The sequence below is a fragment of the Mus caroli genome, unplaced genomic scaffold, assembly GCF_978045245.1.
Source record: "Mus caroli unplaced genomic scaffold, Mus_caroli_1 scaffold_12, whole genome shotgun sequence".
NCBI classification, from domain to species: Eukaryota; Metazoa; Chordata; class Mammalia; order Rodentia; family Muridae; genus Mus; species Mus caroli.
The window spans coordinates 66,738,696-66,764,901 of NW_028227267.1; the positions used below are offsets into that span (position 1 = coordinate 66,738,696).

Sequence of the window (26,206 nt, forward strand, 5' to 3'; positions counted from 1 at the left end):
TAAAGGTCACTGGTGCCACAATTCCTGAGAGGACTGTGGCCCAGGCAGCAGGCGTCTCTGTCCATGTCTCACTCCAGTGCCCAGGCCCCACCCCTTGCACCAACCTGTTGAGGAAGGGTAACACCAGGGGTGCCCCTGTGCTGTCTAAATATTAACTCCCGGAAAGGTGAGCCTGGACATTGCAAAGGAAGGAGAGAGCACAAGGACCCAGGCCTGAGAAAGAAAAGGAGGGTGAAGGCCCAAAGTAGCCAGTTTAGGGTGGGTGTGGCATCGTATGTCCGTAATCTCAATACTTGGGAGGCTAAGGCAGAAGGATTGCTGTGAATTAAAGGCCAGCCCAGGCTACCCAGCTTGATTTTAAATAAATAAGCAAGTAAATAAATAAATAAATAAATAAATAAATAAATGGAATAAGAAAAGGAGAGATAGCCGAGTGTGGTGGTACACGCCTCTAATCCCAGCACTCGGGAGGCAGAGGCAGGTGGATTTCTGAGTTCGAGGCCAGCCTGGTCTACAAAGTGAGTTCCAGGACAGAGAAACCCTGTCTCAAAAAACCAAAAAAAAAAAAAAAAAAAAAGAAAAAAGAAAAGAAAAGAAAAAGAAAAAAAGAAAATGAAAAAGAAAGAAAGAAAAAAGGAAAGAAAAGGAGAGATAGAAAAAGGAAAGAAATGCCGGGGCCTAGCAAACACAGGAGTGGATGTTCACAGTCAGCTATTGGATGTATCACAGGGCTCCCAATGGAGAAGCTAGAGAAAGTACCCAAGGAGCTAAAGGGATCTGCAACCCTATTGTTGGAACAACATGATGTACTAACCAGAACCCCGGAGCTCTTGTCTCTAGCTGCATATGTATCGAAAGATGGCCTAGTCGGCCATCACTGGAAAGAGAGGCCCATTGGACTTGCAAACTTTATATGCCCCAATATAGGGGAATGCCAGGGCCAAAAGAATGGGAATGGGTGGGTAGGGAAGTGGGGGGCGGTATGGGGGACTTTTGGGATAGCATTGGAAATGTAATTGAGGAAAATATGTAATAAAAATATTAAAAATAAAAAAAAGAAAAAAAAAAGAAAAAGGAAAGAAAAACAAGAACAAATAATTTAAAAAGTGACTTTCTCAGCAGAGACTAAAAGCAACTTCCTCTTCCTGCTAGAGCAGTGGTCTTCAACCGTCCTAAGGCTGTGACTCTTTAATACAGTTCCTTTCATTGTGATGAGCCCCCAACCATAGAATTATTTTCATTGCTACTTCATGACTGTAATTTTGCTACTGTTATGAATCTTGTAATGTAAATAAATATCTGTGCTTTCTAATGGTCTTAGGTGACTTCTGGGAAAGGGTTACTCGACCCCCCCAAAGGGTCACACAATCCACAAGTGGAGGACTGCAGAGCTAGAAACTGTTCTCTTATCTTCTAAGACCCCAGGGATGTAGCGCTGGAACACGGAGTTTGTCACTCACTTCTCAGAGACCCTTTAGTTTCTTCCTTGCTGCACACAGCAGCAAAACCAACCTTCATACTTTGACCCGACATTCCAGCTAATTTTCCCGTAAGCTCTCAGCTCCAGCCATACTGGGCTTGGGCAGGGAGCACTGAGTTCCTGCAGACAGCAAGGATCCTGACTGTAGGACTCACTTGGGTGAGGAGAATAGTTCTCACAGCATGACTAAGTCAGTTCATGTGAGCCTGCCTGCATGTGTGCTGCCTGCATGTGTGCTGCCTGCATGTGTGCTGCCTGGCAGAGCTCTAGAGTTCAGTTGCTTAGTTCCAAAACTTTTGTCCTTTTGAGACTCCATAGCACAGCCTCAAAGGTCCACCACCCAGGCCTTTCTAAGCCTCCTAAGTGTTGGTATTAAAGACACGAGTAGGATGCCCAGCTTGATTTCCAAAACTTCTGATCTACTCTTCGGGGATCTTTTTCTTTTTAAGAGAGAGTCTCATTATATAAGTAGCCCAGGTTGGCCTTGAACTTGAAATACTCCTGCCTCAAATCCCTGATTCCCAAGTGATTGAATTACAGGCTTGTGCTACCACACCTGGATGCTCTTTTATCTTAATTTTAAGGAGGAGAGAGAATTCCAAAAATTCAATGAAAGAACCATGCTTTTATGGGTTAATCTCTCCAATTAAATTCAAGTGTCCCGAAAGCCCTGTCTTCTCCAACATTTTAATTAACGGGAGGATCAGCACAGTACCAAAGGGAGGAAATGAATACTTAATTCAAAGTAACTGTTCAGGACCTTCTCTAACCAGACAGAGTCTACCCGAGGGCTCTGGCTTCCCATCCTGTCTGCACTGTGGCAGACAGACAGCATAGTGCTGGGGATTGGCCAGATAAGAGCACAGGAGGCAGGTGGACCTCAGAACTGAGAGATGCAGTGGCCTACACCTGGGATCCTAGCACCTGGGGGGGCTGAGTCAGGAAACCGGCTGCATGTGTAAAGTCAGCCTGGGCTGCATAGTGAGGTCTAGGACAATGTGCCCTGCAGAGTAAAACCTTGTCTCATGAGACTGTATGTGTGTATGTGCATTTGTTTGTGTGTACAGGTATGGAGGGTGACAGAGGAAGACACCTGACTAACCTCAGCCTCTGATCTGTTACACACACACAGAGAGATAAAACAACAAAAACCAAGGAGCTAAAATAATGGTTCAGCGGGGCTGGAGAGATGGCTCAGTGGTTAAGAGTACGGACGGCTCTTCCAGAGATCCTGAGTTCAATTCCCAGCAACCACATGGTGGCTCACAACCATCTGTAATGGGGTCTGGTGCCCTCTTCTGGGGTGTCTGAAGAGAGCAATGGCAGTGTACTCATATGCACAAAATAGATAAATAAATCAATCAATAAATCATTACAGTCCGGCGTGGTGGCCCATGCCTTTAATCCCAGGCAGAGGCAGGTGGATTTCTGAGTTTGAGGCTGGCCTGCTCTACAAAGTGAGTTCCAGGACAGCCAGGGCTACACAGAGAAACCCTGTCTCAAAAAACAAAACAAAACAAAACAAAACAAAACAAAACAAAACAAAACAAAACAAAACAAAAAGATGGCTCAGCATTGAAGAGCACTTGCTGTTCTTTGTTCTCTGGGAGGACTTAAGTTCAGCTCCCAGCACCCATTTCATATGGTTCACACCTGCCTGTGACTCTAACTTCAGGGTATCTCGCCCCCACTTCTATTCTCTGAAGGCACCAGGCACACAGTGGTGCACAGATATACATGCAGACAAAACACATAAAACAAACATAATTTTATCAAAAAAAAAACAAACCTCAAAAACAAAAACAAAAAAAATAAAAAACAGGGCCATTGAGCTAACTGAGCAGGTAAAGACACTCACTGGCTGTCAAGCCTGAAGCCCTGAATTGGATGGCTGGGACCCACATAAAGGTGGAATAAGAGAATCAACTCCAGTTGTTCTCAGTCCTTGATGTGAATGCTGTGGAAAGTGTGTCCACACATATACCATGCATACACACACACAATGATAAAATAAGCAAAGCAGAGGGTGTGTGTGTGTGTGTTCTTGCTTTGCTAGTGTCTATAAAAGCTTCACATGGAGGCTGGATAGGAGGTTTGGGCACAGTGCTAGTGGGGAGCCTCACAGACGTGCGTGTTTGGCGAGTAAGAGGAGGCACAGACATGGCTAGGCAGACGCTTCATTTTACAGAACCTCAGGAGGTCTGCCAAGGAGTCTTGCCAAAGCAGTGTACGCAAGGGAGTGGCAGCTGATGGGTGCCCATGGCTTCCAAGGTGACAACACTCAGGAGAGAAACCCACAGAAAGACTTAGAAGGGCTGGAGAGATGGCTTAGCGGTTAAGAGCACTGACTGCTCTTCCAAAGGTCCTGAGTTCAATTCCCAGCAACCCAAAGGTCCACCACCCAGTCCTTTCTAAGTATAGAGTCACCTTTTCTCTCCCTCCACCCCCCAACAGATCAGAAGTTTTGGAAATCAAGCTGGACATCGGACTCATGTCTGTATAGTGGCTCACAACCATTGGTAATGAGATCTGACGCCCTCTTCTGGTGCATCTGAAGACAGCTACAGTGTACTCACATAGAATAATAAATAAATAAATCTTAAAAAAAAAAAAGACTTAGAGAGGTTTCTACAGGAACAGGGCAGCGAAGTCAGGGAAGACAGCCTATTGCAGGCTAAGGCGAGGACTGGAACAAGATTCTGGCTTGGTAAGTGTGTGTGTGTGGGGGGTGGGCTGGCTACTGGCATCCATTGGACATTGTTGAACAATGTGACTTAAGTAGAACCAGCTGTGTGGCATCGGAAGTGACATCGTCCCTGACTCCCTTGCATCTGATCCCCTGGAGAGGACGGCGAAGGAACGGACAGAGGCATGGAGTACTGTGGAGTGACACTACATCACAGGACTGGGGTCGGGTCTCCCTGGATGGGTTCATCTGGCCCCCTATCGCAAGAAGCCATTGTCAGAGAGTCTGTTTGGAAGTCTCTGGGGCTGCTCAAGTATCCTGTAGATATGAAATCATCGAGAAGCCACTTTCCTGTCACAAATTCCTTATGCTAATATCCAATGCTCCACCCCCCCCCAGGGACCCATTCCTTTTAACCTGCTCCATTTGTAGTTTTTTTTTTTTTTTTTTTTTTTGTATTTATTTATTTGGGCAGGGTCTCAGTCTTCTTGTCTTAGCTTCGAGAGGACTAGGATTGCATGGGTAAGCCACCATGTTTGGCTCTGCCTTCTCCATTGTTTTTTCCTGTCAAACCTGTCCAGAAGGCTGTGGGATGTGAAAAGCTACCTAGGGTAGGGAGCCTGCCTGCTGGGCAGACACACTGAGAGGTGTGGTGAGGAGTGGGTTTTGGGCCGAACTCCTGATGGGATGGATGGAAGACCCTCTGAGATGTCCCGGCTTCCTCTATAATCCTGCTCTCCCAAGCTGCTCTTCACTCTTTGGCATACATACTCTGTCCCTGCCTGCCAGGCCTTACCTCAAAAAAGCAAGAAAGGAAACAGTGAGGGCTTTCTGGAGCTGGCCCCAAGAGGCTTGTCTGTGCTGGGGAGGTCAAAGAGGGAGGGAGGGGCCGAGAAAGGCCTGAGAAGAAAGCCGGGGCCAGACAAAGGGCCCAGTCCACCTTTGAAGCTGTCTCTAGCCCAAGAGGGAGGGTGGGGGGTGGGCCAAGGCCCGGCTGGAGAGGCAGTCTAGAGTCTTAAAGAATGTCTCAAATTCCTGCAATAATCAGAGGGATCAGAGCCCCCCTCCTCCTCAGAGTCCTCCCAGCCCCCCAAAGTCCCAATACTCCACACCTTGGGGGCCCAACTCTTTGTCCTCAAGTAATTGCTGGGTGTTGCCCCAGTTTTAAAGTCCCATTGAACTCTCCAGTTATCAACTGCAGCCCTAGACCACCCGCCCTACACACACCCCAGAAAACTACCCCCCACACGTCCGGCGGTCTTCACTGGGATTAAGGCTTTTTGTGATGGGGGGACAGAAAAAAAAGCAACCTGGTGAAAGCAATTATGACGAGCTGGAAGGAGAATGTCAGTCCTAGGCCCGCGGAACCTCCCTCTTGGCTGTTGTCGGCTCCACCTTCTAAATGGCCCAGGGTTGGGGGGTGGGGGGCGGTGTCAGGCTCCGTCCCAGCTCTGAGTTGGTTCTGTCTGCTGCAGCCCACCTCCGGTTCGGACTACATCAGTGCCCTCGCCCTACAACTTCTGTTCTGGACTTTTTGAAGTAATTCTTAGGAGAAGTGGAAGGAGGTTAGCTTTTATCTCTTTTCATCTCGCTTCATAATTCTCCTCTCCCACGTTTTTCTTAAACGGGAAAACCTAGGCTGAGGATTCCATCAGCGCTAGAGAGTCCTGAGAGGAGGGTCCCAGACACAAGAACCTCCTCCCCTTGACAAGATTAAAAGACGAAGCACCATGGGAAAGGTGGTTTTATGGTTTCCACCCCTAGGCGCACCTGGAAGTCTCTGGGAAAGCCCACCCGAGAAGCTCGGTGGGGGCTGGGCGCCCTCCTCCTCCATTCCCAGCCTGCAACCGCTTCTAATTGAGGCTTGCCCTCAGGTGTGCCCCCGCCTCCGCCCCTAGGGGGACGGGGGAAAGAACAAGGGGACACATTCTTGCCCCCACCCGCTTCCGCTCGCCCCAGACCTCCTCCCACTCCCAGCCCAGCTCACCGGAAAAAAGCAATCTTGCTCCCTGCGAGGTGACTTCTGGCGTCCCCAGGCTGTGATTCTGCCACCCCCCTCCTCCCCCAGGCCTGGGCCCCACAGGACGCCTGTCCCTGCCAGCGGCCGCTCAGGGCCGCGCCTAGGGGTTGGGTTTTCTTCTCTCCTACAGGTAGCAGGGACGCGTAGCGTGAGCCTGGACATCGGAGCCCGCGGAGGGAGGGGCCGCCAGTTTCCCCCCACCCCCGGCCTGGCCTCGCCTTGTCCCCTCCGCAAAGCGGGACTGGCAGGCTGCAGCACCTGTGTGCCTAGGCGCCCACCTTCCCCAGCTAGCACTTCTCGGTGTTGCACGCTTTGCAGTTAAGTTCTGTGGTCTGACTGCCCACCTTTCTTCAGCAGACCCGGTTGCAGGAAAATGGTTTTATTCTGGGGCTTGGGGTGGGGACGCAGGCCTGGGGCGAGAAAAAAGAACAGTGGCTGACTGGCTTTTGTTTCTCTTTCTGTCTCTGTCTGTTTTTGAAAACAAAACCGTAAGTCCCTACTGTCTGGCCGGCCAAGAGTTTGGCTATTTGGTTCAGATTCAGAGAGGTTCAGGGAGCAAGATTTGAGCACAGTTGTGCAAGCTCTGGGATCTGCTGACCTGCCTGCTTATTTCAGGTAGATGCTGGGAAGCAGGCATTTTAAGTCAAGGAGACCCTATTTCTTCTGCCGGGGTCTGCCTCTGGCCTCAAACCTGTTCCATAGAATGGTGCCCACCCTGGGATACACAAGTACTGTCTCTTCCCAGTGGGGATCAGAAACTTCATGCCCTCGGGGTCCTTTTGGAGTCTGGCTCCCCACCTTCCACCCCAGCCCCCATCTTTGGATGAGTTAGAGAAGAGAGGGAAGGCTGCTGAGGGGCATCTACCCAGCCTGGCACACTACTGGCCTCCCTGACTACGTTTGGGACTGGGGCCTCCGAGTGCGCTTGGTCCTGCGAGTGGGGGCGGAGCCCACGAATTCGAACTGCTTCTGCCTTTCAGCGTGGTTGGGAAAAGGCAGCTGGCCTTGGTAGAGGCGCTTGATGAAGTGGGCCTCTCGCTGGTTCTGGCGGCTCCGGGAGGCCTGGCGTGGCCGGCCCTGCCGAGTGAAAGCCATGAACCAGCCCTCGTGCCGGGCGTTCTGGAAGGCCGTGTAGTTATTCTCCAGTACGATCTCGGTGAACACGCAGTCTTTGCTCTTCCCGCTCGGCTATGGAAGAAAGGAGCAGAGGAGGGGAATTTGTCCATTCACCCTGGCTGAGTTATCAGCTTTGGGGCCTAATTTTTGTAGAACCCATGTGGGAGCAAGAAGTCTTTGTAGCCCTGTCTGGTGGGATGGGCACCTTTAGTTAGCAAAGGCAGCCATGGGCAGTACATACAGGCTGTGCTTGGAGTCAGAGCTGAACTTAAGTCATTAGGCCTCTTAAGGAAGCCTTGAGAGAATCCTGAATCTCAGTCCCCTCAGATGCTCGCATGGAGGGTTAAGATCGGGTAATAACAATAATTCAGGGCTGAGGGGTGGGGATATGGCTCGTGAGAATTCTATGCTGTCTGGGTGAAAGCTATCAGCAGGGACAGCACAGGAGAGAGGCGTCAGAACTAGCCTTCCCCTTGACCCTACATGCCTTGCCTTCTTACAGGTGAGCAGTGAGAGGTTACTTGGGGAGCATCAGTCAGAACTAGAAGTCAAGACTGGACAGGTCTGAGGAAGTGCGGTGCTCTGTCCGCACAGTGCTGTAAGGCTTCACCAGTCAGTGCTTGGTGTGAGCCTTGTCCATGATCCCCACTGAGCTTCTGAGAGCTTCAGCTGCACACAGATGCCCCAGCTTCCAGCCCTCATCGCCTTTTAGTTCTCTCTACGACTGCCACACAAGCACATCGCATACAACACCAGGTGGATGGTGAGTTCCTCCTGGTGGCTGCTGGGGGAATATTCCTTCTATCAGCACCAGGTGTCATGTGGATGCCCTGTCCCTTCAGCAGGCCAGGAGCTACAAGGACTTTTTTAAATAGAGGTTGAGGGGCTGGAGGGATGGCTCAGTGGTTAAGATCACTGGCCTCTTTTCCAGAGGACCTGAGTTTGATTCCCAGTACCCACATGGAGGCTAAAAAAAAAAAAAAAAAAAAAAAAAAGTAACTCCAGTTCTTAGGGACCAGACGCCCTCTTCTGGCTTCTACAAGCATTTGGTCCTTAGATAGGCATGCAGAGAAAACACTGGTACACATAAGATAGAAATAAATATTTAAAAATCAACAGAGAGTTGGAGAGATGGTTCAGTCGTTAAGAGTACTGACTGCTCTAGCAGAGAACCTGGGTTCCCTTCCCAGCACCCATGTGGTGGCTCACAACCATCTGGAACTCCAGTTCTAGAGTTATAACTCCCAACTCCCTTCTTACCTCCATAGGCACCAGGCGCACAGACACGCAGACAAAACACTCATATACACATGAGAGGAAAAGAAATCTTTAGACAAATTTAAAAAAAAATTAAATAGGTTGGGGGGATGGGATGGCTATCAAAATGAGACCTCGTCCTGTCAGGCTGGAGCCTCAGCTTTAACCAGGTGAGTTAGGTCAGCAGCAGGCGTAGGATGCATTGCTGTGGCCTGGCCTGTCCTTACTCCCGTAGGGAAGACACATCTGTCTGCTGCTTGTGTCCAGGCCTCACCTTCCCAATCAGCTTGCCCCTCTTGTTCATACAGATGTACTTCTCGCTCTCTGCCCCCTTGATGCGGACTCTGCTGCCGAATGTATCTGTCTCCACGATGAGCTTGGCTGTGAGCAGCGAAAGGAAAAGAGACCTTAGTCTGTGGCTCAGGGGTGTGCAAGGCTTCTCTCCAAACTGTCTGCGCTTCGAAGTCAGATCAAAGGGTGGGTGGCAGCATCAAGAGGCTTCCTCTTTACACACAATACCTCAAGCTCCCTGACCCAGGAACTGGGAAAAAAAAACAAGCAAACCAGGAACTAAACTAGGTAGCTACAAGTGGTCTGGGGACAAGCGCCAGGTCTTACCGAACTTGTTGCCATCCTCTGCGGTGGCAGAGATGCGACGTCCGGTGACCTGCACGTGCTTGCCACTGGTCCGGCTGTAGAGCTGGTATTCACGGATTTGCCGCCTGCTCAGCTGGTCGGTCATAGCGCCCTGGTCCCTCACGTACTGGTTAAAATTAGGAGACGGGTGATTCTCCCCCTTTGCGGTTACCAAGGGAAAAATAGTGTCAATTTGCTTTGGGTGACACCACCATTGGCCCATCTGGGGAGAGGGGTGAGGACCTAAGTGAAGTGGGGCTGGCTGTGCGCCCTGCAGTGTACGGTGCAAGCTGAAAACTGCTTCTGCCCACGGTCTTCCCAGGACGCTGCATGGACCAGTTGTTAATTTGGGGGCACTTGTGATTGTCAGCCTTGGGAAACACAATGAGACAGTATTCATCTGCAATCATAACAGGTTGCTAGAAGAAACCTGCAAGGCTGTGTGTCCTGTCCCCATGTTCTATAGGACAGATGCATGGGACATGCAACTCACAGCCAGAACCCCTTCCTCTTTCTCTGGGGTCTTGGCTCCATTAATCAGGACCACTAGACCACACCTCTTCCAACTCTGCCACTAGCCGTGAAAGGTCCCGGTCCCAGCACACCAGGCACAGAGCAGATGGTTTGTTAAACGGGGGGGTGGGGGGGGCTCTTTGGTTCTTATCAAAAATGTCCTAGAGGAGAGAGAGAGAGAGAGAGAGAGAGAGAGAGAGAGAGAGAGAGAGAGAACCCTAGTATAGGAGGTAGAAGCAGCAGTAGAAGGTGGTACCAATAGCCGCTCTCATGGTCACCTGCTTGCCTGTGGCAGTGGTCTAGGTACTTAGTAGCCTGCCTCCTGAGGTGGTTCAAGGAACCATTTCCACCATAGATCAAGCCTGTCCAGTACCACATCTCCATCTCCATACTGGGGTTTGCCTTACCCAGTCTTACCTGAGTAGGACAGAAACATCACTGCCCCATCTCCAAGGTGCCCTCTAGGGTGACAGTTGTCAGCTGCTGGTTATAGCTTCAACTCAGCCTGCAAGACTTGGGTAGGGACAACCCTTCCCTGCCACTAATGCCTAATTCCAACTATAATGATCTCAGGCTGAATACCAGTCACTTGGACCAAGACAGAGCTAGACCCAGCTCAGCATGTATTAGGGACCAATTTCCTAGACAGAAGGGTGGGTTATGTCAACCTAGGGGGTGGTCACAACCTCATGGCCAAGGGGTTGACCCCTTCAAACTTTCTGTTACTGTCTATTCCCAGCACAGTCTGTAAAGGTCAGGAGTTGCCAGACCTCTAGGAGAATAAGAACATCTTTGCATCCTACCCTAGAGAAACTTGAGACCAGCACTTGGTAAGGAGCCTACTGCTTAGCTCTCACAGGCCTCCCACTGGGGTGGGTTCCTGTCTATCTCAGCCTTAGCCTTCTGGCCCAGGTTCAGGATGTCCGCCCCACTTGGCGGGCAGCCTTCTCCTGGCAGTCTCTTCCAGGTCAGGGGCAGATAGCAGCCCCCCAAAGCCCCCTCCTCTCCTTGTCCCCTTCAAGTCTTTCACAAAAGTAGCCCACGCCCTCCCCCCCCCCCAACGGCCCACAGCCCACAAGTCCCTCTCCCACAGGTCCTTGCCTGTTCCTTTCATGTTCCCGCTGTGGGGGGACCTCCCCTTCCACCACGGTAGACAGCTGCTTGTCAGACAGCCCCTCAAGCATGGCTGTGGTTCAGCCTGTTGCCCCCCCTCCCAGGGGGGTGAAGGGGCACTTCAAGGGGGAAAGGACAGCCTTGCCACCTTCCCTGAGTCCTGAATGGAGCCTCAGCCAGGCCATAAACGCCCAGGGCAGCAGCGCCATTGTGCTAATTTCCTTTCCAGAACAGGTTGGACCCACCCCCAGCCCCCTCCCTGCCAGGCTGGGGGCTTTCTTCTTACTCTCCCTAGATGTGTGAAGCAAAAGGCCTGGAACGGGCTAGAGAAAAAGGGGGAAGGAAAAAGGGGGGTGTTGTCTCTCTCCCACCCCCCCACTGCTTCAAAGGCAGCCCCTTCCCACTGAAAAGGCATTTACCTTAAAAAAAAAAAAAAGGTCCCCAGTGGATGGGAGAGAAACAGGCCTCTGGCCTGGGAAAGCCAGACCATCTCTCCCCAGAGCGGTTCTGGACCAGTGCATTTTAATAGCTGCAGTCTTATGGAGAATCACAAAAAAGGGACAGGGCCTCGCCTGGAGCTGGGGGCTGAGACTTGGGGGTGGGAGGTGGAGGGGTGGAGAGGTAAGCCCTGAATTCCATTCCAACAAACCTTTAGGCTTGACCTAGGAACCCTAGAGGTAACGGGTCTACTTGGTTGGATAGTCCAACCATACGGAGACCCTGGCCACCTGTAGTCCAAACATGTGGGTAAGAGAAGACGGTGGACCAGTACATGTGGGTTTCGAACCCAAACCCTTCAGGTATCTGCACGGACAAACCTTACCTGAGCGCTTGCCTCCACTGGCTGCTAACTGCCGGGGGTGGGGGTGGGGGGTCGGCTCTGAAACCCAGCTCAGAGGGATGGCAAGGGTAGAGACCCAGGAGGGTTGTTAGAAAGGTCTGAGAGGCAAACCTCAGTCTATTCCCCGTTCTGGTTCAGTCTGTTTTCCAACCCACCTTCTGTACTGATCCTCCAAACCTCAACAGTTGCTTGGTTAAGGGAGGCCAGTCCTGCCTCCCCTCCTTCGAGGTGAGGTGGGAAAGGTTGGGGGTTGGGGGCTAGGCAGGGGTGCCTACCTGCGTTTGACAGCAGAGAATCAATAGCTGCAAGCACCTGTTTGGGAAGACAAGGCAGTTCAAGGTGTGGGCACCCCAGGGCACACCCATCCCCCACCTTTATCTTGCCCCACCTGCCCCGGGTTGGAGATATAATATTCCTGGGGCTGGAAATGGCAAAAAAAGAACTCCGGGCGCAGGCAGCACACTTACAGGGTAAGGTTAGGCAGCAGGCGGGCGGCTCCCATCGCTGGAGAGACTTCTTGGGGCGATTGCCCCTCTGCTCCCCAAACTCAGGAGCGGATGTGGCCAGGCCCCTGGGGTAGAGTCCCAGAGAAGCCAAGGTTTCTCGGAGCCACAGGTTTTCAGGAATGAAAGGAGATGGAGGGAAGGGGAAGGCTAGCCGAGGGGGGAATGAAGGGGGGCTGTAATTGAGAGACTGAGGTGCGAGGTGTCCACCTTCCGGGCCAGTGAGGCTGCGAAGCCGGAGCTGGTCCGATTGGCGTACTCGCTCTCTTGGGCTACTGGCCTCGGGCAGAGGTCCCCGGGCGCAAAGGATTGGAGCTGCGAGAGCGTCCTCTATCAGGAGGCTGGCCCCTACGATCTCTCTTGATTTATTCCTGACCCGCACCAACCTGCCGGTCTCCGTGAAGTGCGGGGCCAGCGGCAAGCACAGGGAGGGAGGCGCCTTGCCCTCCCCTTCCTCAGGGTCAGCAGCTCCCGCCCTCAGGTTTGATGCGGCAACCTCATCTCCTTAAGAATGAGCTGCAGGTACCGAGCTGGGGCTGGGGGTCTCGAATTCTGGCTCGGGGTGGGAATTCCCAGAAGCAGCCTTAAAAGGAGGAGCCTCCCTCCAGGGAGCAGGGGTGGGCTTGGCTTGAGCGGCTGCTGGCTCAGCTTCTCTGCTGTCACCCCTTGCCACTAGGAAGGAGGGGTAAGGCTGAGAACAGTGGGTGCAACAGGTTGAGGCCAGAGATGGGGAGTCAGGTGCAGCTCTTGAAAGATCTCAATGCTGACAAAAACTGGTTTGAAATGGAGATCCGAAGAAGAGTGGGAGTCACTTTTGCCTGGGCCTTCTTAGTCTATTTCTTTTTAAAGGTGGGTGGTGTGGTCAGCTATTGGAGTACTGGAGAACCAAATGAAATGACAGTGAGTCAGCGTGGAAATCCCTAAGATGTCTGGGCCTTATTTGGGGGGTTGACACCCAGTCCTAGGCTCTTAGCCCCAATTCACCAGTGTCCCCAAGCAGTTGCCTGGAATGCAGTGTCCAGCAGTATGGACATATGACCACTAGTCCCATGTAGCTGGCTACCCAAGTCAGCTATACTGACTGCAGTTTGCTGATAGGAAATTGGCGCATTGGGAGGTAGCCGGCTCAGAATAAGCCAGCTGGTGAGTGAAGGGGCCATAGTCCCAGAATCTAGGCTCTTCCTGTTCCTTGGAATTGCAACTTCACCCTCCAGGTCCCAGCCTGCCACTGGCTTTATTTTTATTTTAGCGCTCAGAGACCTTGGTAGATTTTTTTTCTCTTCTCCCATCTTCTACCTGAGACAGGGTCTCACCATGTAGCATCAACTGACCTAGAATTCACTGTGTAGACCAGGCTTGCCGCCTCCAGTTCACAGACCTACCTGCCTCTCTCCTGAGTGCTGTGATTAAAGGTGTGCTCCAGTGCATTTGACAGGCTTAAGTGGACTGTAATATGACAGGCAGCCGCCGGGGATCTGAAGGCTGGTGACCAGTTCTCTCCTTACAGACAGGTGGGTGGTGCTGAGCTGAAAGGAGGGGCGATTTGGGGAGTCTAAACTCTGGCTCCCTTTCCCTGAGTTCACAGAGCAGCACAGGTGGATTTATTTGCCTTCTCACCTTCCTGAGTTCCAGCAAGCCACAAAGTGGTCTGCTACCCTGCACTTCCCCTGCGCCCCAACTCCCAGCAAGCTCATAGATACCTCCCCCGTCCCCTAACAGGGCCTTTGGCCAGGTCTAGCAGGGGCCTTTAGAGAGCTCCGCCCTCTCTTCCGCAGACTCAAAATGCCTCTGCAGGGGACCTAGGAGTGAATTTGGAGGAGCTGTTTGAGAAGGTGGGAATTGCCAGGGGAAGTCTAGGGGGTTGGAATCAAATTTAAAGAAAGCTAGGACTCAGGGCTGGCTGGGGACGCAGCTCACTTGGTAGAAGGCTGGCCTAGCATTTGTGAACTTTTGGATCCTATCCCTAGCACTGCTAAAACTAAGTGTGGTTGCACACCTGTAAACCCAGAACTTCAGAGGTTAAAAGCAGCCAGGGGATCAATTCAAGAGCCAATTCATCCTTGGTTACTTAGCGAGTCTGAGGCAAGCCTGAGATGCGAAACAGACAGACAGACAGACAAACTAACAAGCCAGGCATGGGGGTGCACACCTTTAATCCCAGCACTCGGGAGGCAGAGGCAGGCAGATTTCTGAGTTTGAGGCCAGCCTGGTCTACAGAGTTAGTTCCAGGACAGCCAGGGCTACACAGAAAAACCCTGTCTTGGAAAAAAAAAACAAAAACAAAAGCCAAAACAAGTCAAAACTAGAAGGTAAGTGATAACCCATGGCTAACAGCAAGTGACTGTGGTGGCTGGGCCAAGGGGCCAGTGCCCAGGAGAGCAAGGAGCTGCACCCCAGTTTGGTGGTCTCAGAGGCAGCTTCAGCCTGCTCACTTTTCAGCCCTGCTGGGCACACCTCTACCCACCACCAGACCACAGGTTCCATCTTCCACATTCTTGCCACCATTTGCGGTTCACCGTGGTCTCTGCCTCTTCAGAGAAACTTGCCCTCTTTCCATCAAACTCGTGGACCCCATTCCCATATCCCCTACTGGCTCCCAGGCACCCCACCTCTGTTCAATCTGAGGCGTCAGGCAGCTAGCAGGTAAGAGGGCTCAGGTGCATGGAGGAGACAGCTAAAGACTTGGAATTCAATGGTGATGGTGTCATCTGGAAGCAGAAGACAGGCATGGCACATCAACATCTTGTGTTCTGTAGGCTCATTCCCCAGGAGGCAGTGGAGGTTGCTCAAGACTCCTGAATCTGAGCACCTGGTTCCTGTCACTGGGGACAGGGCCCATTGTCACTCACTGGCTAGCCCTCAGAGCAGCCCAAGTCTCCATGGTAACAGTTGCCAGCAGTAAAATTTGGTCTTGAGGCTCAGCCAGGATCTGGTACCAGGGAGATACCGGGGATAGCAAGGGTAGCCTGCTGTGTGTGTGAGCTACCCCTGACTTCTCATCCCTTGTTATTTGGCATGTTCAGTCCTGGCTTTTAGGCTTGCTCTCTTATGTCCTGGGGGAGGCAGCATGGAGAGCTGGGGATAGAGATTATCTCCATCCCTTGCTAAGTGACATGAAAAGTTGGTTTTCTGGCTCCAGGTTCTTTCTCTTTTAGAAAAAGGAGCCAGGCTGTGGTGGCACATGTCTTTAATCCCAGCACTCCAGAGACAGAAGTAGGCAGATCTCTGAGTTTGAGGCCAGCCTGGTCTAAGGAGTGAGTTCGAAATGGCTATGGTGTCAGTTGAGACAAGGACTCATCCTGCAAAGAGGGGAAAGGGGGGAGGGGACAATGACCCTCTGTGTGGTTTAGCCTCAGTTTACCTAAACTTTGGCAGACTTTCTCCCCTGATGGGGTGAGCTGGAGAGGGAGAGTTTATTAACATTTATGAAGAGGTCTTAGAGATGCTAAGCAGAGAGAGAAGTGGCTACCGAAATTCTAGTTAATCCCCACCATTAAGTACCAACTCCAACCCCCCCCCACCCCGTTGGGGCTGTCTCACACCTGTGCCCAATAGCCTAGCTACTGCAAACAGTGTTACCAGCCTCAGCCTAGCCGTCCTTTTCCTGCAGAAACACAGGTGGGTTAGGGCAAAGGGTATCCCTAGCAGCATAGACTGACATGTGACTCACTGGAAGTTTGTGCATCCATGCAGGCAGTCAGTCTCATGGACGGATCTGGGGTACTTGTTAAGTGCTCCTATACGTTGAGCCTTGCCTGGGGATGGATGCAGGAGGGAAGATGTCTGTGTCTGTACCTGACCATGAATAAGCTTTCCTCACTGAGGACTGCACTCTTTAGCCCTTGCCCTCACTCAGCTCACAAGACTGACTGCAAACTGGCAGGAAATTCTCCATCTGTAGAGTGGTCAAAAGCAAAGGCTCGGACGCCAGACTCTCTGGCTCCCCCTTCTGCTCCATGATGTTGGTGCAGACTGTTAACTTCTGTGCTGTTCTCTTTTAAGAAATGAAGCTAACCTAACCTTAGGGGTATAATCGTGGTATAAGCAGCAGTCTGGGGACAGCATGTATTTTCTGGGCTTGTAGCTACTGCTGCCATGACAGCCATCCTTCTGGGTGGACACCCAGATGTACCCTGACCCAGAGTAGATGCACTCACAGGAAAGGTCTTTCTAGCTTCCCCCCATCCTCCATGTCAGCTGCCTGTTCCCCAGGGCCTTTTCAGATTTTTTGTTTTTTAGGTTTTTTTTGAGTCAGGGTTTCGCTGTGTAGCCCTGGCTGTCCTGGAACTCACTCTGTAGACAAGGCTGGCCTCGTCGAACTCAGAAATTCGCCTGCCTCTGCCTCCCAAGTGCTGGGATTAAAGGCATGCGCCACCACATTCAGCCCCAGATTTTTTTTTTTTAAAGATTTTATAAGTACACTGTTGCTGTCTTCAGACACACCAGAAGAGGGTATCATCAGATCCCATTACAGGTAGCTGTGAGCCACCATGTGGTTACTGGGGATGGAATTCGGGACCTCTGGAAGAGCAGTCAGTGCTCTTAACTGCTGAGCCATCTCTCCAGCCCCCTCTTCAGGTCTCTTAACACCCTGGTGCTCTTCCTCCAAAGCACTTGCTGGGAATGAAAATCAGGGTGCTGGCTTTGTGTTACCACCAGGCTATCCAGGTGACTTCAGTGGGCGTGGAGGCAGGTATCTTGGCTCTTTTTATACAACCGTGACTGATACCAGTGGACCAGGCTGGATGAGCATCATCTGCACCAAGGGCTAAGGAACTGACCGGGAACCAGAGCTTGTTTATAACCCCCCCTGGGGCTCATACACGGGGCTCCCCGGCAGGTCTTTGCTCGCTTGTTTCTGGCCTGGCCTACAGGGATGCTGCCTTCAACGTCAGACAGGAGCACAGCCCTTTGCCCTAGGATTTACTGTGTGTCCTACTCAAATCAGGAATGAAACCATGCCCACTCCCCAGTGAACAGGTTCCAGAGGCCCCTCAGCATGCTGAGGAGGCCAGGTAGCCAGAGCCGTGCAGTGGTCATCCACTGTTTCCCAGCTGTCATCTGCCTCACTCATAGGCCTGTGTCCTGTTAAGTGTCATATGGGCCTTCATCTCATAACTGTAACGGCAGCCTATGTTGCACTTCCCTCCCCCACTCCCCCCTCACCCCTACTCCTGTCCCTGTCCCATATACCCTTGACATTGGCCTGGTAAGAACAGGGAAATGGAAGGATCTGACCCAGGTCCAAACTGCTCCTGGTAGCAAAAGCACTGGTTGGGTTCTAGAGCTCTGCACTTGTAAACCTCAACCTTGCCTGCCCCAAAGAAAAATAGCCTCCTCAGCCCCAGCTCACTGAAACCGCGGCTGAGGCTAGCCCACTAGGCCTTTCCTCAATCCTGGGGTGGAAACCTAGGAAAAGCAACATGGGGCTGGTTTCTTGTTCGTGGTTGCCCTCTGCTGGGCACATGAGCTATCGCAGCAGCGAGGAGACCCATGGGGAGACAGAGGGAGGTTCTGATCATGCAAATTTTATTGTGGCCCTAGGCGAGCTTGCTGGGGGGCTCTTCACCAAGAGCCTCCGGAAACTGGAGGACTGGGTTACAGGGTTACAGCCACACCACCTTATTACATTTAGACTAGGGTGGTGGGGCTGGACACCTGCACCAGAGCACAGCTGCTGGACATCCTGCCTTGGACGCAGAAGATGCTAAGATGAGGTCATTTCTTGGTCACTGGCTTCCTTGCTCTGGGTGTAGATTTCTCCTGTGCAGATAAGAGACTGAAGAGTCTACCACCCTCCCTGGCCAGGCAGCCTTCCCCAGGGCCAGCCCCAACTTCTTATTGCTCACCTTCTTCCAGGGGCTCTTGTCCTGAGGGCTGGGCCTGGAAAGGAATAGGGACAGAGTGGGCAAGAGTGCAGCTTCATGCCTTAGCTTCCTGGGACTGGCTATCTCACAGGAAGAGCTTTTGCTGTTTCAGCTGGGCCTGGTGTGCAGGCCTGTAATCCCAGTTACTAGGAGGTTGAAGCAGGAGAATAACAAGTCTATGGCCTGCCAGAGCTATACAGTAGTTTGAGGCCAACCTGGGCAACTTACTGATAACCCTGTTTCTCAAAATCAAACAAAACCCCCAACCAAACCAAGCCAAACAAAGCCTGGGGCTGCAGCTCAAGTGGTACCATGCCAGAAGCCTTGGGTTCGGTGCTGAGTGCTGGTTGTGGTGGGGAATTTAACTGCGTGAATTACCTCACTACTGTTTCATCCTCTTCTTTCTCCACCTTCTTTTTCTGGGAACAAAAACCAAGTGTTATTTGGAAAGCTAATCCAAGACCCCAAGCCAGAACACTGGAGTGCCAGGCAGTCCCAGTTGAGAGGTGCTGAGCTTCCATGGTGGAGGCCTTGGCCTGTCCCAGGTGCCCAATATGGGAGGCCCAGCTCAGGTACTGATGCCCTACCTTATTTTTCCCCCCACCTTAGCTATGCTCATCTGCTTCTGGGGAGCCACCCTTTTGACTTGTTTGACAGGTATCTCCTCTAGCGATATATCTGCATCCTCATCTTCATCCTCTTCCTCCTCCTCTTCTTCCTCTTCCTCGTCATCTTCCCAGGTCAGGTCCGAAGTCTCTGGAATGGGTAGGCAGGAGTGGCGCACGGTGGGGAAAACCAGAGCATCTGACCTCAAGGCTCAACACCCTCCTCCCAATCCAGGCCTCTTGTGGCTCTGACTTTATTCCCAGGCAAGCACTGGGTTGAGAGGGTTCACCTTCTACAGTAGGACATATCTGTTCTCTCCCTCCCTGAAAAGTAGGGACCAGGGTGAAGCAAGGGGCAGGAGAGTTCCCCAGATGTTGGGTGAAGGAGGGCAGGCAGGCGGTGGCTGTATATTTAGAATTGGCTGGGCCAAGGCTGAAGGTGGATGAGCAGGGAAGGAGCTAGATGGGACTACAGGGTGGCTTGGCCCTCAAAGGTTGATGTACTGGAAACTTGGTCCCTAGTGTGCCATGCTGAGGTAGTGGAACTGGTTCAGAGGCAAGGTCTAATGTGAGGAGGATCTTTTCTGTGTTTTGAGACAGATTTGTGTGTGTGTGTGTGTGTAGCCATGGTTGTCCTGGAACTCATTCTGTAGACCAGGCTTGGTCTCTAACTCAGATTCACCTGCCTTTGCCTCCCTAAGTCCTGGGACTAAAGGTGTGGAGCACCACCTGTCAGGCTGGGAAGTGGCTTTTAAAGGTGTCAAAGGTAAGTTGCTGTGGCCCGTGTTGTCACTATAGCTTCATGATTACGAGTAGCCATTCTTTGAAATACACCCAAATACTAGTTAGAATAAGAGCTTCCCTCTTTGAGGTGGAGGCTCTTGATAATACAGCCCAGGCTCTCTTTGAGCTGAGAGCACAAGCCTGTGCCTCCAGGCTCAGCTCCAGAGTCCTTTGGAAGACCCTGTTTACCCTGCAGTATTTTCTGAAGCTGAAACAAGGACCACCTCACTCATGATAAAGGTGAGGCCTGAGGCCCACACAGGGTATGGGAAGGGCTAGAAGAGCTGGGACGACAGCCCTTGGCACAGCTGTTTAGTTCAGGCCACTGGCAATCATTTACTTTGGAGGGTCTGTACAGAAAGTCAAGAATCTCTTGAGGCCTCAGGCACCTAGGCTACAACTTACCATAACATTCCAGGCCACTGAGGAACACAGGTCCTGAGCCAGTCTTGAGCCGAAAAGTTACTGGAGGAGAAAGCTCTATACCTGATACAGTGACCTGCAATGGGAAGAAGACATCAGGGCAACATAGAAGACACAGGTAACTCAGACTGGCCCCCTGGTGGGTGCTGGTCACACAATGCTGCAAAATTCCAGCATTGAAAAACTCCAAACATAAGTAAATGTCCCCCTTCTCCATGTGAGCACAGTGAATAAATCAATTTTCTGCTTCTCACTATTAAGAATGGAGGGAGTTAGCTGGGCGTGGTGGTGCACACCTTTAATCCCAGCACTTGGGAGACAGAGGCAGGCAGATTTCTGAGTTTGAGGCCAGACTGGTCTATAGAGCGAGTTCCAAGACAGCCAGGGCTATACAGAGAAACCCTGTCTCGAAAAACCAAACCAAACCAAACCAAACCAACCCAACCCAACCCAACCCAAAAACCCATTTGAGGGGCTGAAAAGAAGGGTCAGCTATTAAGAGCGCTGGCTGCTCTTCCAGAGGAGCCGAGTTTGAATCCTAGCATCCACAGGGTGTTTCGAAGACATCTTTTCAAAACAATTCCATGTTCAAGGCCTTTTTCTGGGCTCTGTAGGGACTAGGTGTGAATATGCTTTGCAGAACATAGGCAGGCAAAACACACATGTAAAATAAAAGTAGAGCATTTGATAAAATGTAACTCCTTATTCAGGAATAAAAATAAAACCTTGAAAGCACAGCGGTACCAGATGGGGGCTTCATGAGCCTGGTGAGGCCTGTCTGCCAGGCACTTCCCGGGGAGCCATCTTACATCAGGGAAGAGGAAAAGGTGCCAAATGTTCAGGTCACATTTACCCAATTACACTTCCCAATTACTCAGGGGTTTTTGGCTTTACAATGTTGCAAGAGCTAAACTCATTTAGGAGAGCCACACACCTGAATTCTGAGTTTTGATCTTTTCCTGGGCCAGTGATATGTGATAAAAACCTTGCATATTCCTGGCCGTGTCAGTGAGCACCCTGATGCTCTGACACTGTGCCCTGGTTTCTCTCAGGGAGACAGTGCTGCCTCCACAGCATGTCAAGGTGCTAAACGAGGGGGCTCCAGGGGACAAGCAGAGTAAATCATTTTCCAATTAGGATATTTTCAACTCACAGGTTCATTTTGAAGTCACGGAGTATTTATATTATACCAAAAGCCCTAGCCATGGAGCAGTGCAGGGAGATTATAGAAAAAGGAAAAGGGTCTGTGTTGTGGCACGTGCCTGTCATTCCAGCACCAGGGAAGGGGAGGCAGGGAGATAACTTTGAGGCTCTTCTGTGATTCAATATGAGACCCTGTGTCAGACAAACACGGGCAGGCTAAATGGTTCAGCAGGTATAAGCACTTGCTGCGTAGGCTTGGCAACCTGAGTTCAATTCCTGGAACTCACAACAGGAGAGACCTAACTCCTGGGTTGTCCTCTGAACTCCACATGTACTGTGGTACACGTGCCTAAACTGCCTCTCTCCCCCTCTCTTTCATACATGATGAATTTTAAAAAGCTCCAAGTTACAAACCTGCCATTATTCACACACACAGTGGTTAATTACCCAGAGTGAGATACTGGCAGGATGAAATTCCAGACTCAAAGCCCAAACATAAGCCACAGAGAATGTCTTGGTGCCTCGTAGTGACGAGCTTAAACAGGACAGACACTGTTGGAGAGGATATTTGGCTTGCTCATGGCACAGGCTCTGGGAAGCAGGAACTGCGATGTTTTCCACAGTCACCTTTATAGCATGGCTAGAAGCCTGCGCATGGGGCATGAAGGCATTCACACTTGTGTCCAGGCCCATCTGAGGGTGAAGTTAGGGCGGTGATGGCTTCGCTGGGCCTGCCGGGAGAGAAGACTCACCATGGGCAGGACAGAGGCCTTCAGTGTAGCAATAGTGATTGGTAGTTTTCTGCCTTCCTGGGAGAGGACTTCCACACGGTTCACCTCCTCTTTGGCTTTCTCCCCCAGGCAGATCTGAGAAAGGTGATGGGAAGAAGCCGTTAGCTGTTGAGGCTGGAGGACTCACTCCTGTTCCAGCCTTCTCCTCCTCCTTGGGAGACACCCACCGTGCTGAGCAAGAGTTTACAGCTGTCCTTCCTCTCGCCTTGGCCTCTAAAGGTGCAAATCTGCTTTTCTTGATTGAGTTCACTACCTGCACAGCGAAGACGGCCGTATGGGGCTGGGAGGCTCATGAGTTCCTTTCCGTTAGAGGCACAGCTCACCAGCAAACCCACTCCACCTTTACTGGGGACAGCCTTAGCCCTTACCCCAGAGGATGTTTTTTGCTGTGGTTTCGGTCACGCTGCTGGTGCTGTGGCGACTCATGTCGATTTACTGGGCGGCTTGGTGGAGGTGTTGCAGGGAAGAATTATGTCTGTGGTGAGGCAAGGTCCTGGGTCCTTGCTTGGAGCTCAGCTGTTATCACTGTTTTCTGAGTAATGCAAAGGCTAGCTCATAGCCCTCCATAAGGAAAGCTACCTTGAGTCCTGGGAATGTTGGCTATAGCCAACAGCCATTAAAAACTAGAAGCCAAGTTGCCCGCTTCCCCCCTCCCTGCAACTGATTAGAGCATCCTAGACCTGAGACAGACACACTCAACACCACAGTGCAAGGAATGGTGGTTTGTCTAGCCCAAGTTTGGAAGCTTGCTGAGAGATCACATGACTGCCCTTGGGGCCCTCCCAGAACCCCAGTGTGGAGAGGGAGGGGACCAGGATGTGTGCCCAGTTGGATCCGAGTCCTATGTATCCCCTGCTCAAGCTTACTGCGCTGCCAGTCATGGGTTGCACCTCTACTGCAGGTCCTCAATATGGCTTCAGGGCTCCATCTAAGGGTCAGCTTCCCACAGCAGGCTGTTAAGAAGCCTGGGAAAGAGGAGGGGGTGGGGAGGTGTGCAATCCCCTCCTACTCTAGAAGCACCTGGCCCTCTGTTAAAACTTGATTTCTGAGCATCACCTCTGCTGTTTCCCATTGAACAGGTCAAGGCAGGGCCCAGAGAATTTGCATTTCCAACCAGTTTTCAGGTGAAGCTGCTGGTACTGGCCCAGAAAGAAGCCCCTATGTGAGAACCACGGTTCCCAGCCAGTGGGGACCTTCCTGGGCTTACCAAGAGAGAGGCTATCTTTGCTACTCGACTTAGAGATGCTTTGCCATCTGTCAGGAAGCATCAGCAATGTTGTTTGTCGTGCATTTCTCCCTACAGTGTATGGAAATGGTACCCGTTGCTCTCAATGGTTGGCATTGCCGGTGTTCTTAAATTTAGCCATTCTAGTGGCTGTACCTCGTTTTGTTTTTATTTGCCTCAGAGCAAATGTTCGACTACTGGACCCCATCTTCAGCCTGTTGGTGGTATTTCGTTGTAGCTTTTAAACCTGACTTTCCTTGATGATAAGGGATGGTGAATGGTAAAGGGATTATTGGTAATGTGCAAACTGGTATTTTCAAAATGTCTGGAGCCGGGCATGGTGGTGCAAGCCTGTAATCCTAGCACTTTGGAGGCAGAGGCAGGCGGATTTCTGAGTTTGAGGCTAGCCTGGTCTACAGAGTGAGCTCCAGGTCAGCCAGGACTGCACAGAGAAACACTGTCTCAAAAAAACCAATAAATAGGGGCTTGTGGGATGGCTCAATGGGTAAGAGCACCTGACTGCTCTTCCAAAGGTCCAGAGTTCAAATCCCAGCAACCACATGGTGGCTCACAACCATCCACAACGAGATCTGGCGCCCTCTTCTGGAGTGTCTGAAGACAGCTACAGTGTACTTATATATAATAAATAAATCTTAAAAAAAAACCAATAAATAAATCTGTTCAGTTATTAAAATTGAATTATTTGAGATTATTTTTATTGAGATTATTTTCTGTAGATGTTCTTTATATATACTGGGTATTTGTTTTGTGTTAAATATATGTATTTCAAAGATTTTTTTCACTACAAATTATGTCTTGTCTCCTTCCTTCCTTCCTTCCTTCCTTCCTCCCTCCCTCCCTCCCTTCCTTCCTCTTTCCCTCCCTCCTTTCCTTCCTCCCTCCCTCCCTCCTTTCCTCCCTCCTTCCTTCCCTTCCTTCCTTCCTTCCTTCCTTCCTTCCTTCCCTCCTTTCCTTCCTTCCTTCCTCCCTCCCTTCCTTCCTTCCTTCCTCCCTCCCTCCTTTCCTTCCTCCCTCCCTCCTCTCCTCCCTCCCTCCTTTCCTTCCTTCCTTCCTTCCTTTCTTCCCTCCTTCCCTCCTTTCCTTCCTTCCTCCTTCCCTCCCTCCCTTCCTTCCTTCCTTCCTTCCTTCCTTCCTTCCTTCCTTCCTTCCTTCCTTCCTTCACAAGGTCTGGGGATGTAGCAAGGCTGTTCTTGAACTCAAAAGATTCCTTTACCTCTCTCTCCCCAGTGTTGGAATTATAGGTGTGACCCTCCACCTCCTCACCTGACTCTGATTTTAACTTTGATTCTTAGGTATATAATTCTTAGGTGTATGATAGATTTTGAATTATCTTTTCTAGGATGATGGCTAAAGAAACTCCCTTTTATGCCAGACATCCGTTCTGACACCCACTGGTCATTTGTCTTTGACTCTGATCCCTGGAAGATAACTTCCCCATAACCCAGATGTAGTCATCCTTTACACAGGCGAGTCCAGCTGTGCCATCTACTTGTTATGATACGACTGCCTTTTGGCCTCTGTAACTTGCTTATGCAGACATTCAAGGACTATTTTAAGGTTGCCTTGGGTACCTAATCTTGGCAGACAGAACAGCTCTTGGCTTGCTTGTGCAGATATTCAAGGTCTGGTGGCCTTTGCTTTTTAAAACCCTTCCCTCACTCCCTCCACATAGCAATCTCCTTTGGGTCAGGGGTTGTTGACCTGCTAGAGCTTCAGTAGATTTAATTAATTACAATCTGGACTGAGTGTGTTTTTTTTCCCCAGGGGTCATGAACTCCACAACAGTGTCACATATTGTAAAGACTGGCATTGAACTTGTGAGCATTTGTCTCCGCCTCCTGAGTATCTGGGACTCCAAGCATATGCTACTACATTCTTTTGAGTCCATTTATATTTATACAGTAGGAAAGGTTCACTGCTAATCCCTCCCCTCCTGCTTTCCCCAAATGCAAGTCCCCTGACACCAAACCTGTCAAAGACCATCCTTTCCTGTACACTGACCTAGGCATCTTTGTTGTCTATTGATCATGTCGGTCAGTCTCTTTCTGGACTGGTTCCTTTTCATAGGTCTGCATGCCTGCCCTCAAGCTAGAGGCACCCTAGTTTGATAGTAGATCATCGGATCAGGCAGCATGAATGCTTGAGCTGATCTTTTTATTTTAAACAAATATTTTAAGGCTGAGGGTGTAGTTTAGTGGTAGAGCACTTGGCTTTTATGTGAAAGGCCCTGGCTTCCACCCTGAGCACCTAAAGAAAAGGCTGTAGTGGCTGGAAAGATGGCTCATCAGTGGGTGCAGGCACTTTTTACTCTTGTGGAGGTGTTCCCAGCACCAACAGGATAGCTTAACTGTCTGTACCTTTAGTTCTAGGAGATCTGATGTCTTCTTCTGACCTTGCAGGCAAATTATGTGGCACATACATGTATATATAGGCAAAACGTTCATACACATAAAATAAATATAAAAAATTAGAAAGAAGATGTGTAGCTATCTCTGATTTTTTCATTTTCACATATACAATCAATATATTAGTTTCCACAAAAAGTCCTTTGAGTCCCTACTCCTCCCTACCCCAAGACAGGGCTTTTCTGTGTAGCCCTGGCTGTTCTGTAGTCTAGGTTGGCCTCCAACTCAGAGATCTACCTGCCACTGTCTCCTGAATGCTGGGATCAAAGATGTGTGCCACTACTCCCTGGCTCCCTTTCAAATTTCTGTTGGAGAGATCTATAAATAAATCAAAGTGTTTAATGGCGCTGGATGAAGTGGCACCACCTTTAATCCCACACTCAGAGGCAGAGGCAGAGGCAGGCCTGATCTGCATTGGAAAAGTCCAGGACACCAGAGCTACATAGTGAGAAACTGACTCAAAAAATGTCTTTATGAAACCCATCTCTATGTATAATGAATATACTCCACTAAAAATTTAAAGTACAAAAAAATTCAATAAAATTTGAAAAACTTCAGATTTTATTGAATATAGTGATCAATGTTAGGGGCTGGAGATGTAATTTCATGGTAATGTGCTTTCTTAGCATGTATGTTCTGTCTCTATAAAAACAACAAACCACCAAAGAATGCAGTGTGAAGATAATCAACCTCACAGTGTTTTGTATCATGAGCAGGTTACAGTCTAGATTTCCTTGGTATTATTCTATAGATTTCAGCAGAGATCTATAATTACTCA

The 26,206-nt window shown here is 50.5% G+C and overlaps 2 protein-coding genes and 1 long non-coding RNA gene across 3 annotated transcripts; 1 reads left to right on the top strand and 2 right to left on the bottom strand.

Annotated features, from left to right (window-relative positions):
* The first annotated feature begins 6,261 nt into the window (after window positions 1-6,261).
* On the top strand, window positions 6,262-9,029 carry LOC110308849 (uncharacterized). The gene is made up of 3 exons (XR_002379612.2): window positions 6,262-6,503; window positions 7,805-8,065; window positions 8,868-9,029. It is a non-coding gene; the product is annotated as an uncharacterized LOC110308849 (long non-coding RNA).
* Fgf17 (fibroblast growth factor 17) lies at window positions 6,977-13,024 on the bottom strand. The gene is made up of 5 exons (XM_021181152.3): window positions 12,130-13,024; window positions 11,938-11,974; window positions 9,178-9,322; window positions 8,834-8,940; window positions 6,977-7,374 (listed from the first exon to the last, which is right to left on the bottom strand). The coding sequence occupies exons 1-5, from the start codon at window positions 12,162-12,164 to the stop codon at window positions 7,081-7,083; spliced, it is 618 nt and encodes a 205-aa protein (XP_021036811.1). The 5' UTR covers window positions 12,165-13,024; the 3' UTR covers window positions 6,977-7,080.
* A 4,859-nt stretch (window positions 13,025-17,883) lies between these two features.
* On the bottom strand, window positions 17,884-22,203 carry Npm2 (nucleophosmin/nucleoplasmin 2). The gene is made up of 8 exons (XM_021181153.2): window positions 22,146-22,203; window positions 21,945-22,030; window positions 21,739-21,852; window positions 19,826-19,919; window positions 18,637-18,788; window positions 18,411-18,451; window positions 18,015-18,048; window positions 17,884-17,928 (listed from the first exon to the last, which is right to left on the bottom strand). The coding sequence occupies exons 1-8, from the start codon at window positions 22,201-22,203 to the stop codon at window positions 17,884-17,886; spliced, it is 624 nt and encodes a 207-aa protein (XP_021036812.1).
* Between the last annotated feature and the right edge of the window lie 4,003 nt (window positions 22,204-26,206).